Source organism: Primulina tabacum, chromosome 3, assembly GCF_025594145.1.
Source record: "Primulina tabacum isolate GXHZ01 chromosome 3, ASM2559414v2, whole genome shotgun sequence".
NCBI classification, from domain to species: Eukaryota; Viridiplantae; Streptophyta; class Magnoliopsida; order Lamiales; family Gesneriaceae; genus Primulina; species Primulina tabacum.
The window spans coordinates 1,466,914-1,479,121 of NC_134552.1; the positions used below are offsets into that span (position 1 = coordinate 1,466,914).

At 34.3% G+C, this 12,208-nt stretch overlaps 2 protein-coding genes across 2 annotated transcripts; one reads left to right on the forward strand and one right to left on the reverse strand.

The window, feature by feature from the left end:
* Positions 1 to 412: 412 nt before the first annotated feature.
* On the reverse strand, positions 413 to 11,963 carry LOC142539214 (proline--tRNA ligase, cytoplasmic). Its single transcript, XM_075644501.1, has 13 exons — positions 11,783 to 11,963; positions 10,712 to 10,778; positions 10,492 to 10,577; positions 9,996 to 10,088; positions 9,382 to 9,498; positions 7,997 to 8,184; positions 7,597 to 7,663; positions 6,751 to 6,873; positions 6,484 to 6,636; positions 6,004 to 6,288; positions 1,643 to 1,861; positions 880 to 973; positions 413 to 738 (listed from the first exon to the last, which is right to left on the reverse strand). The coding sequence occupies exons 2-13, from the start codon at positions 10,743 to 10,745 to the stop codon at positions 674 to 676; spliced, it is 1,524 nt and encodes a 507-aa protein (XP_075500616.1). The 5' UTR covers positions 10,746 to 10,778; positions 11,783 to 11,963; the 3' UTR covers positions 413 to 673.
* Positions 3,466 to 5,995, forward strand: LOC142539215 (uncharacterized). Its single transcript, XM_075644502.1, has 4 exons — positions 3,466 to 3,828; positions 3,963 to 4,772; positions 4,856 to 4,974; positions 5,061 to 5,995. The coding sequence occupies exons 1-4, from the start codon at positions 3,612 to 3,614 to the stop codon at positions 5,223 to 5,225; spliced, it is 1,311 nt and encodes a 436-aa protein (XP_075500617.1). The 5' UTR covers positions 3,466 to 3,611; the 3' UTR covers positions 5,226 to 5,995.
* Positions 11,964 to 12,208: the final 245 nt, after the last annotated feature.

Genomic DNA, 12,208 nt, shown 5'->3' on the forward strand with positions numbered 1-12,208 from the left:
AAATATTTGAAGTAATTAATATATTTAATAATATAAATAAATTACTAAAATAATATTAAACATAAAAACTTGACTATATATTTAATGAATACAAAAATGAACTCTTTAAATTTTAGAAGAGGGATTATATTTCCACATCCTAATTGATTTCAGTATTTATTTGAAGACGAGCCATTATAGAAGCCATAAAATACACTGATACCAAACAAGTTTAGACATGTAACTATCATTACCATCAATTTTTAAAAGTAATCTTTTGATGGATAATTAATTTTATATTTAAATAATGATAGTTAAAAATGAGTTGTTTTTTTTTTTTTGTCAATTGAGGAATTAGATTCGAAAGACCAAATACCACATTTCTTGGGTTCTTGATTTTAGCTTTCTTAGTAATAAAACCCCAATCAAAATGAAAAAAAAATACTGGTTACTTTTTAAACCAATTTCTTAATAAAACTTCTTCATTCGAAATGTCACAAACCTACAGAGGTCCTTGTCGAGTTTGTAGGCATTCAACCAAACTATTTTGGTTTTTATAATCCGTAAAACTCTGTTAAATACAATAATATAAAAAATCTGAGATATTTTTCAAATCCCATGACCAAAATCCCGAATAAATCGTCGTCACCGCAACTTAATTTAGACTGAAATGGCAAGTTAAAACGTCCAAGTTTCAATAACTACGGCCCCAATAGGTCCACTTTTTGGCAGGTTTCCCTGAGGCAAAGCACAATGTACCTGCATATGAGAAGGAATTAGAAACTCGTTCGCTTATCAAATCGTGATTAGCAAGATAACTTCCACATGCGCAAATTCATTTATCTCTAGTTCAGATTCACGTCACAACAATTCACGACAAAGTTTCAATCGCATGCGTACCTTCTGGGAGGTCGGGCTGGTCAAATGGAGAACACAGTGACTTGGCTGCACCAATGTCGCCCTTTGTACGGGCCTTCACATCCTTCTCAACCTCCTGTAGAATTTAACATTCAGCACGATATTACAAAAGATGCAGCATGAGTCGTTTGCTCAGATAGTTCCACAAGAATTAGTCAAGAAGGTTGTACAAATAAGTAACCAAAAAGACTACGGTTGACGCATTAATGACATTAGATTTCAAACAGAATAATATCCATGCCTCACAAATGTTTCCAGATTTCTGAGGTGCAATACTGTGTTATCTAGCAGAATTCTTGACTTGGAGGACGTGTAGATGTAAAAACAATGCACTACACCCCAAAATTGGCTACTAAATTATCATGGAATTGGGGGACTTTGGAAGGAAAATAAGAAATTTACATGAAAGTTGCAGAAACTATTACGGTAGGGAAACGTTATTGTTTCAGAAAAATGGTTATAAAACCTTCAAAATATAAGGTTTCATAACAAAAATCTGCATCTAAATTTGATTGAGTTATATGGTCGAAATTATTGTTCCCCATCAGCTGCTGATCCCCGATATGATGCACTAAATTTGATTGAGTTATATGGTCGAAATTATTGTTCCCCATCAGCTGCTGATCCCCGATATGATGCACAGATTTGTACTAGCTCATGTAAAATAGGTTCACTAAGCATATTAGCAGACTGAAAGGATCCTGGTAACACAGCAGGACCAATAAAAAAGGAATAGATGTTATACCTCCTCATCACACCATGGAGCCAGAATCATCTTCTTCTTCCCTAATGCTTCTATGAAATCTTCCCAGGTATGCGCAACCTGAAGGCAGGTATCTCGTTTTTGCTTTGCAACATCAAAAAGACTTTGTTGAATATTATCGAGAAGGTCTTTCACTTGTTCGACCAAACTAGCCATAGGAATATCGATTTTTGCAGCATTGTCACGTCGAACAGCACGCACCTAATACAATTACAAAATAAATCATATGAAGAAGAACAAATATAAAAGATCATGCACATAGTTATAAAAAGCGAGCGCCTGGCTGCGCCTAGGCGACAGGCGCTATACTGTAATCAAGCGCGCGCCTCGTCCCAGGCGCGCCTCATTTGAAAGGCGTGCGCTTGTGCGCCTGTGTCAATAAAGCCAACGATTCTATACATATTAATTATAATTAAAGCCCAACAAGTTTTAGGCCCAATTAACAAACAGAATCCCTATTTTATTTTCTACAAAGCCCTGCATGTGTGCGTTTTCTCCCTAGCGAGACAGAACTCAGCGATCTCTCAGTTTCTCTCTGTGTAGCGACTTTGCGTGCAGCAGCCTCTCTCAGAATTTTTCTGGTTCATCAAAAACTGTGAGTTTTCATACTTATTTACATACTAAAAACGATAAAATATTATGGAAAAAGTTGGACACAGTCCATGGAATATATGAAAGCATGTTGCAGAAAATATTTGTAGTAGTTTATACTTTATATGATGATTGGAGCGGATCAGGCTATGAAACATATGCTATCCACACTTTTAATGTCATAGCTTTATTCAAATCCTTCCCAGTAAATGATTATGAACCCCACACGGCCACACCTGATCGCTGCAGGTTGTGAGTAGATAAGCCAAATACTCTAACGTCCAAACCTTTTTTTTTTCATGTTTGCTGTCGGCTGTCCAATTGAATTTACTGACGTAATCTCTGTAATAGCATTTAGAGTTGGTTTGTATTTTATTTTTTAATACATTATTATCAGAATTATGAATGAACTAGAATTATTTGATTTTTAATGAAATGTTTTTCCAACTTTTGATCTATCTTGTATAATCCTGTAACCTGTTGATGATTGAATTATTTAATATATTGTATTCAGCAATATATTTATATTTTATGTTTATATTTTTAATTTTGTATTTCAGCAATTTATTGCAGAATTCTAGAATAAAGCCTGTTTTTGCCGATAAAAATGTCAAATTCTGAATCACAAGCCCTTCGAAAAGATCCAGCATGGAATTATGCAACATTAGAAGACCCAAAAAATACCAATAAAGTGAAGTGCAATTTTTGTGGGAAAACAACTAACGGTGGGATTTATCGACATAAACAACATCTTGTTGGAGGCAATAGGAATACGAAAACTTGCTCAAAATGTCCAGAGCACGTGAAAGAAGAAATCAGCTCTTATATGTCAAAAAAGAAAGAATTGAAAAATCAAATGGATGCAATCCCTCACTTTGATGAAGTTGCAGAACAACAAGAATATTTGGAAGTTGAAGAAGATATACATGCAAAAGGGAAACGGCCTATTTCAGTTTCATTTGGTCAGCGTTCCAATTTTTCACCAGATTTTCCTGGGAAAAAATTAAAACAAGCTAGTCCAATAGATTTATACTTCCGACAAGATGTTGATGAGACTGTATCTCAAGGAAAGAAAAAAGATGCAAAGACAGCAAAGTTGTATGATGAAAATAAGAAGAAACTGAGGGAGTATGCAGTGCAAAATTCGCTAGATGGATGTATGATGCAAGTATTCCTTTTAACGCCGTGAATTATGATAGTTTTAAATCATTTATTGAAGCTGTTGGACAATTTGGTTGTGGAATGAAGCCCCCCTACTTATCATGAAGTTAGAGTTACATGCTTAAAAAAGGAGTTGGAACATACAAAATTGATATTGAAAGAATACACGGATGACCATGTTAAATATGGATGCACTTTGATGGCAGATGGATGGACTGATAGAAAAAATAGGACATTGATTAATTTTTTGGTAAATGGTCCTAGAGGGACTGTGTTTATAGAATCAGTGGATGGGTCAAGCTATTCTCACACAGGTGCGAAATTATTTGATTTGTTCGACAAATATGTGCAACAAATTGGGGCAAAGAATGTGGTTCAAATTGTTACTGATAGTGCAAGCGCAAATGTTTTAGCTGGTATGATTTTAACTTTTGAATTTTTATATTAGTAATTAGTTATATCGCTTTATATAAAATTATTATACTATTTAAATTAAAGTTCTAACTTATAATGTGTAATTTGTTTATTGTATTTAAATTTTAATGAACAGGACGTCATTTGGAAGCACAATATCCTCACTTATATTGGTCTCCATGCGCTGCTCATTGTTTAGATTTGATGCTTGAAGATTTCGTTAAGCTTCCTCACTTGAAGAAGGTATATGGAAGGGCAATGATGATTAATGGATATATATATAACAGGCCCCAAGTTTTAAACATGATGAGAGAATTCACAAGACAGAAAGATACGGTTAGAGCAGGAAAAACTCGTTTTGCAACTGTTTTTTTGACTTTAAAGCGTTTTCAAAATCACAAGGCGAGTTTGAGAAAAATGTTTACATCTGAGAAATGGACCACTAGTAGATTTGCAAAGGAGGCACCGGGTAAACGGGCAACAGAGGTTATACTAATGCCTTCATTTTGGAATGCGATCATTTATGCTGTTAAAGTAGGTGGTCCTATTGTGAAAGTTTTTCGATTGGTTGATGGGGAAAAAAAACCTCCAATGGGCTATATTTATGAGGCAATGGATCGAGCTAAAGAAGCTATTGCTGGCTCATTTGATCACAAAGAGGATAAATATAAAGATATTTTTGCTATAATTGATCATAGGTGGACGATACAACTCCATCGACCTTTACATGCTGCTGGACATTTCTTAAACCCGGAGTTCTTCTATTCGGATTCTAATATAGAAAATGATAATGAAGTAGTAACGGGTTTGTATAAATGTATCGCTAGGATGTGTGAAACCGAGGAGCTACAGGATAAGATAATGGACCAATTGCCAATGTACAAAAGGGCCGAAGGACTTTTTGGGATGCCCATGGCAGTCAGACAAAGAAACAAAAAATCACCAGGTAATAAATATTTTATTTTTATTATATGATAATTGATATGTAATTTTAATGTTCATTTTTTTATTTTGTTTCAAAATAACCAGCGGAATGGTGGTTGGCTTATGGGTGTTCGACACCCGAATTGCAAGTGTTTGCGGTGAAAGTTCTAAGCCTCACTTGTAGCTCATCTGCTTGTGAACGAAATTGGAGTGTGTTTGAACATGTGAGTATTAAGTATTAGTATTTAATGAACTATTAAATAAATTTATTATTTTAAAGCTAAAATTAATTTGTATCAAATATGTGCAGCTTCATTCCAAAAGAAGAAACAGACTGGAGCAAAAAAAATTGAATGATTTGGTTTATATCAAGTATAATAGGGCTTTGAGGCGCCGATATGATATGCGTGATACGATTGATCCTATTTCTTTGGCCGACATAGATGATAGTAATGAATGGTTGATGGGGGACTAAATTATAATAGTGGTGACGAAAATGATCTCGTGTTTGATGATGATAGTTTGACTTGGGGTGAAGTTGGACGAGCTTCTGGGGTTGATGAAGATGCTTATAATTTTAGATCTCGAGGTCCATCCTCTACAAAAGAAGCAGCAGCTAGTACGAGTACATTAAATACGTATAAAAGAAGATCCACTATCCATCGTTATAACAATGAAGAGGATGAAGAAATTGATTTTGGTGAAAACGATGAGGAATCAGAAGGATACAAATCTGGAGCTTCAGCTTCTGGAGATGATGATGATGATACAGTTGGGGAGGATGAAGATGGATTTGATGATTTAGATTTTTGAAGTTTTTTCCTTAATATACTATGATGGACTTACGACTTAATAATGGATTTTAGATGATTGGAGTTTGTTTTTTGTTATGATTTATGTTACATTATCTGTTAATTGATTTTTATTTATATTATTTGTTATTTTTGTGAAAAATATTTAATTTAAATAGTATAAAATACTTTATATATGTTGAATTTAAAATTTGTGTCAAATGCGCTTTACTTCGATAAAGCGTGCGCTTCGCCTTGCGCCTCGCGCTTCAGGCTCCAAGGCACCCTAGCGCTTTATTGCGCCTTGCGCCCCAAATAACTATGATCATGCAAGACCTACGTGATGAACCGAAGATAATGTAACTTTGAACTGTTAGCTAAGAAAGATCTCTGTTCTTGCAGGTTAGCAGCCAAGAGAACAAAAAATTACAACCAAAAATTTGCTAATCAACATTTAGTTACCTGATTATTGGCAAAGTCTTTTGGTCCTATCTCAATCCTAAGAGGAACACCTTTCATTTCCCAATGAGAATACTTCCACCCAGGTGAATAATTGTCCCTAAAATCAGCCTCAGCACGAATCCCAGATTCATCCAAGGATTTTACAGTGGCTGCACATGCATCAATGATTCCCTGAGTGTTTGCATCCTTATAGGGCACGGGGATTACAATAACTTGGACAGATGCAACTTTAGGAGGCAGCACCAAGCCTTTATCATCACCATGAACCATTATCATCACCCCTATCTGCCATACATGTGAGAATGTGAATTCGAGCAAAAGATTACAATAATGAAGTTTAATCATAAATTTTAATCGGGAAAATCCAGATCATGAAATTACGATGAAAATGAAAAAAATTGCAAGAGCAATAGTCAGCTATGAAAGTTTGCCAGAATCGAAAAATCGAAGAACATTTAAAAAAATGACAGTAAAATTTACCGATCTAGTAGTATATGCCCATGAATTCTGCCAGACCATAGCCTTTTCTCCTTTTTCATTCTCAAAATTAATCTCAAACATTTTCGCAAAATTCTGGCCCAGACAGTGTGAAGTTGCAGCTTGCACACCACGTCCAGTGTTTGGGACAAAAGCCTGTCATTGCACATTCAGAAGCACATGGGAAACACGGAAATTAAGTTTCTTTGCAGGCATTTAGAACAAAATATAATGACAAAATTAACATAAAATGACATTGTATTATGCAACCTCAACGGTTGTTGTATAAAGCCCACCAGCAAACTTCTCATGCTCACTCTTTTTGCCCTTAATAACAGGAACAGCCAAGAATTCTTCGTATATACGCCTATAGAGTTCCAAAATATCAAGAACCTGTATAAAGTGAAAAACGCTAGGTTATAACAAGAAATCATCACTGCTGATCAAACAAATTCACAAAATTTATCAACAATTTAGGAATAAGAACACAATAACGAAAACATTGAACCAAGAAGTTGACTGATTAAATACTGCAGCATACAGAATAGTTGACAACTTATGTACGCTTTTTTGAACTGAAATAAACCAGCAAAGCATCATAAGCATAGCCGTTTCACCAAGGTATATCACACAACTTCTCTGCATCCCAAACATCAACTTGCTAATATGTTGTCAAACACCTCAGGTCAGGGACATGGCTTAAACATGTGAAAAACACAACACTTTTTGGGATGGAGGGATGCTATATAAGTGGCACGAAACCCTATTCGAAGCCACTGATTACCATAAAGGAAGGGGATTTCCTTCTTAACCACTGCCCTACATAAGTGATAAATGATTGATTCTAGCAATAACATAGTAAAAAAAATTAGTACAGAAACATGAAAAAGGATGAACTCGAATATGTGGTCCGGATAAGCACGCTACGCGTCTTATTTGCTCGTAGAACATTTATTGAAACTCGAAATACTACAAATCATCATCACCAGTAAAATAAAAATGTTTCTTATTATTTCCAAAAACATAAGCCAGAAAGCATCAAAATTATCAAATTGACGTAAACACAGACAACAATAGTAATTGACTTTACATATCCATAAGCTAACACAAAAGTACCTCTGTATCAGCCTCCTCTTTGGTTGCAAAAGCAGTGTGACCTTCCTGCCAAAGAAACTCGCGACTCCTGAAAATTTTTAACAATATAAAATAAGTACAGGTTGAAATTCATATTTTTCCTTCCTGCCTTCACAAGATATATAGGCTGTTCAAAAATCTTTTCTTCAATTATTGGTACATAAAATATAATAACCAAAGTAGTATATACATGTATACAAATTACAATACAGAGATAATATTAAAGAAAAAGGATTAGTAATTAAAATAACCTGTTGATGCAAGTTATGTAAATAATTACAAGTTAATACTTTTTTTATTGTAAATGAAATTACAAGTTAATACCATCAGATGGCCACATCAAAAAAGATGAAACCCAAAAACCATCTCATCATATAATCACCTGATAAATGGAGTGGGGTTGCTAAATTCCCATCTAACAACGTTACACCACTGATTGAGCCTCAGAGGCAAATCACGATGTCCCCTAATCCACTTGGAAAAGTATGGATACATGACGGTTTCACTGGTAGGACGAATGGCAATGGGCATCTCCAGCTCAGAATTTCCAGATTTTGTCACCCATGCAACCTGTAAATCATTTCAAAACTGAAGTTAAAAAACACAAAACAAAATGCACATTCGTGAAGACCCGAAATTGATTGTTATAAACATGCAAGGAGATTAACAAGGAAATTAAGGGACATTACACCAGTAAATTATCACACATTATATGTCGTTTACAAGTCATAAACTCAAAATAAAAGCGAAAGGAAGATGTTTCATTATGCTGAACTGCTAAGAGTTATAACATCTAAATAAAAGAGAATTAAGGCATTTAAAGAGGACAATAATGAGTACCTTTCATCTTACCTCTTTGGAGTCTATAAATAGTGACATGAGCTTAAGAAAATCAAATATTATCAAGCACAAAAGACTCCAAATTTTCGAGCCACGGCAGCAGCAAGAAAGGGAAAATTTTTCTTCCATTTTCAAGGTTTTCAAGCCGAAGTTTTGTCCAAACATTGTTCTAACCATTTTTAAATCAATCATTTTACACGTTTTTCTTATTCAAGAACAATTGTATAAGTGGGATTATGTTTTAAAAGATAATATATATGTTTTAAAACCGACCAACATATATGTATCATGTGTTTAAAATTTGATTTCTGAAATCTATATTTCCAAAGCACTGGAACTTTGTGAAGGTAGGAATATATATTCTGAACATTCCTGATTACTTGTCTCACCCCTGAGAAGAGAAGACTGACATCAGTTAGTCATGAAATTCATAATTTGTTCAGTACACAATTCTGATACATGTTTATTCCTGAAAAAATTAAGAATATTTTTGTTTATATCTGTATTACTGCTTTTGCTGAAAAAAATGATTTTAAAGGCTGGGCGGAATTACCATGCTTACTGAATGATAGCCATATCACCCATCACTCTCTGATAAAAATGAATATCAATTAGAGGATGGAGAACAAATCCTGACCGCTGCCAATGTCTAACTTTCATTTTCGTTGTCAGTTTATTTCAAGTTGTATGCTTCTGCACCATCGTTAATGTTTTACATTCCGCTGCTGTAAAACATTCTGTTATTATCTTAGAGTTGTAAAGGCAATGTTTTCTATTCATGAATAAATAGATTGGTTTGTAAATTCTATACTTCTAACGCTTGTTGTTTTGCAACTATATGATAGTAAGACAATGTCTATGTCATTAGCATCGATCTCGGGACGTGACATTATCTGTCTAAAAAATGTACCAGCATAAGAATCTAACCTCAGGAGCAAACCCCTCTATATGGTCCTTCTCCTTTTCTAAGACGCCAGAAGAAACAAACAGGGGGAAGTAGCAGTTTTTTATTTTCATTTTCTTGATTTCGGTATCGAAGAAGGCCTGCAAAGTTAGATGGTGACAAAAAAATTAGCAAGAGAGACATAGACTAATGACCAAAGTAAATAAGAAAATGTCAAGTCGGAGATATATTTGTTCAGTAAGAAAAAACTAATTCTCTGCAGTATGGCAATTTTTTATAGAGTTGTCGCCTGAACACCAAAAAGTTACCAATTACCAACAGAAGTATACAAGCAATCAGCTAACCTGTAATGCTGATTGTAAAAGTGTAGAATTCATTGCCAAACAACAAATGAATCAATAGAAGGTCAGTAAAAACAAAAATTTTGTTAATAGTTGTACAAGAGACGATACATATTTTTTAAATAGTCGCATGTGAGATGTGAGTTACAATAATATACTTAATAAAGCCAATTTATATGGATAATTTTTCTGTATTGGTCGATACCACTATGCAAGAAACTCTCTAATCTGACAACCAAGTGATTTTTTTGTCATTGTTCGAGGAATTTCATGCGTGTATATTGCCGAATACTTACTTGCATGATCTCCCAAATAGACATTGCCCAAGGACGCAGAATATAACATCCAGATATGTCATAATACTCAATTAACTCACCATTGACAACAACCTGAAAAAATAAAGGGAACGGAAGATAAGATTGAACAAATCATATTTCTAATTCTATCATATCGGTTAAACAAAGTATGACGTAGATCCATGTTTCTCAAATAAGCATAACGAAACAAAAAATGTAGCATGAACAAACAGGATTAAAGCAAAATACTCACTTCATCTCATATGTATATATAGGTTTGTTTACTCTTAGATCAAGAAAGTCTACTAAATGTAGAAGCCTATATAATTGGGACAAATGAGTAACTAATAAATAATACTGTGGTAAATTTTGTATTCCTTCATGTAGTAACTCTTTGTGTTTCCATTTATTTTCTTCCCTAACACCTAGAGGCTAGAATTCCAAAAAATCAATGCAGAAACGGCATCATCAAACCGGAATTCACATTCAATCATACCTCAGAGTACCACTCTCCGAAGTTTTCATCTTTCTTGTAAGAAAGGCCCAACCCAGTCTCTTTTTTCACTTCCTTCTTCTTTCCTTCTGGGAAATGAGTAATGGAACAAGTAAGTGTCTATGCATGATAATGTAAGATACATACAGAAACAGGAGAGCAAAGAAAGAGAAAGGAATGCAAACGAGGCTCTGAGATGAGGAAAGTGCTTGAGATTACATACTGGAAGAAGAACTGTTGCCATCTTTACCAGCCATGGCAGAAAATCACCCAAATTCAAAGCAAATGACCTGTAGATAAAAATATAATGAAGGTGCTGGAGTAAAATGAATTCTGCATTCTCACTGCAATACAATGACATGACACCAAACTAGCTTTGCTGAAAAATGCTCAGTATGTGAATTGTCAAACAAAGTAAGGGTAGAATCCAGTGGACACTAAGGCATTGATAATTATTGAATGTGCAATGACATCGAGGTGCAAAGGTATCTCAGGACGCAGAAGCATTGTGGTACAAGGGGAGTCACAATTTAATGAAATTAAGTTAAAGTAGCACACCCTTTTATGCAATAATTTCCAACAAATACAAGAGGAATGATAAAAAAAAATTGTCAAGTCACAAAGAGGAGTAACTTTTATCACTACAAAACATAGAGGATAAAAAACAAATCAGTCTCTAATAAATTCCAAAAACACGGAACAAATAGGCTGCAACTAGCTCAAGGGAAAACTAAACATGATCATATCATAGAATATCCCGGAAATTTTCGGTAATTGTAATTGACTAGGTGAGTAACCACAACTAATCGTTGAAAATTCACAAAGAAAGGAGAAGAAATGCACCCAAGAAAAAGAGAGAAAGGATGAAAAACCAACGAGGGATATGAAGGAAAAGGAAGCAAAAATAAGAGAAAACAGTGCCGGGGAAGCTGCAGGTGACCGAGAGGAGAATTGTCGTGTATCAAATCATTTGTTCTAGCAAAACTATTATCCGTTCAATTAAACTAAAAAAACGCATAATTTAAAGAACCACTGAATCAGTCCCCCCTCGTCAACTAATCTCGGAGGATTCTCCTCTTTTCAAACAGATCGCAATGTTCGAAAGTAAAACAGAGACAGGCAAATCAAATCCCATCAGATTTATCAAAAAATTCGATTACTTTTCCATTAATTATATGTACCATCATCACATCAAGTAAAAAATTAAAAAATTCGATGAAATTTAAATACATCAACACAAACAGAAAAAAATGGATAAAAACAAGTAAATAGTGAAGAAATAAATAATCATCACCAGTCAGTATTTGCTTCCCGCGGTAGCGACCGTCTCCACACCGGTGTTCACCGCACTTCAAGGAAGATGATATGGAGAATAAGCGCGGCGCAGATATCGTCCGTTTGCCCTAATATGTATCTATCTACGCTTAGCACCGCCTGTAACGGGTTTCATTTCAACTGGTTTGACTCTAATAGTATTAGGCAATTGCGTTCAAAAGTTTTTTTTTATTTTTATTTTATTTTTTACAAAAAACCAATCATAAAAAATTCGTGCATAAATATACATATATATATATATATAGATTTTGATTTTACAAAAAAATTACTTATTTCTATTATTAAAAATATATATATAGATAGCGTACGTATATCAGATCCAAATTTAAAATGAGATCTTAAATTTAAGACCAATAATAAGAAATTCCTCCACATATACATAATT

What these genes read in the sequence shown, in the direction of transcription:
- LOC142539215 (XM_075644502.1), top strand. Translation starts at nt 3,612, where the DNA reads ATGGCAGATGGATGGACTGATAGAAAAAATAGGACATTGATTAATTTT. An exon ending in AAGCGCAAATGTTTTAGCTG is followed by an intron (nt 3,829 to 3,962) that starts GTATGATTTTAA and finishes TTTAATGAACAG; the next exon opens with GACGTCATTTGGAAGCACAA. An exon ending in AAGAAACAAAAAATCACCAG is followed by an intron (nt 4,773 to 4,855) that starts GTAATAAATATT and finishes CAAAATAACCAG; the next exon opens with CGGAATGGTGGTTGGCTTAT.
- LOC142539214 (XM_075644501.1), bottom strand. Translation starts at nt 10,745, where the DNA reads ATGGCTGGTAAAGATGGCAACAGTTCTTCTTCCA. An exon ending in TAGAGGGGTTTGCTCCTGAG is followed by an intron (nt 8,185 to 9,381) that starts GTTAGATTCTTA and finishes AATGATTTACAG; the next exon opens with GTTGCATGGGTGACAAAATC. An exon ending in AAGACTTTGCCAATAATCAG is followed by an intron (nt 1,862 to 6,003) that starts GTAACTAAATGT and finishes TAATTGTATTAG; the next exon opens with GTGCGTGCTGTTCGACGTGA.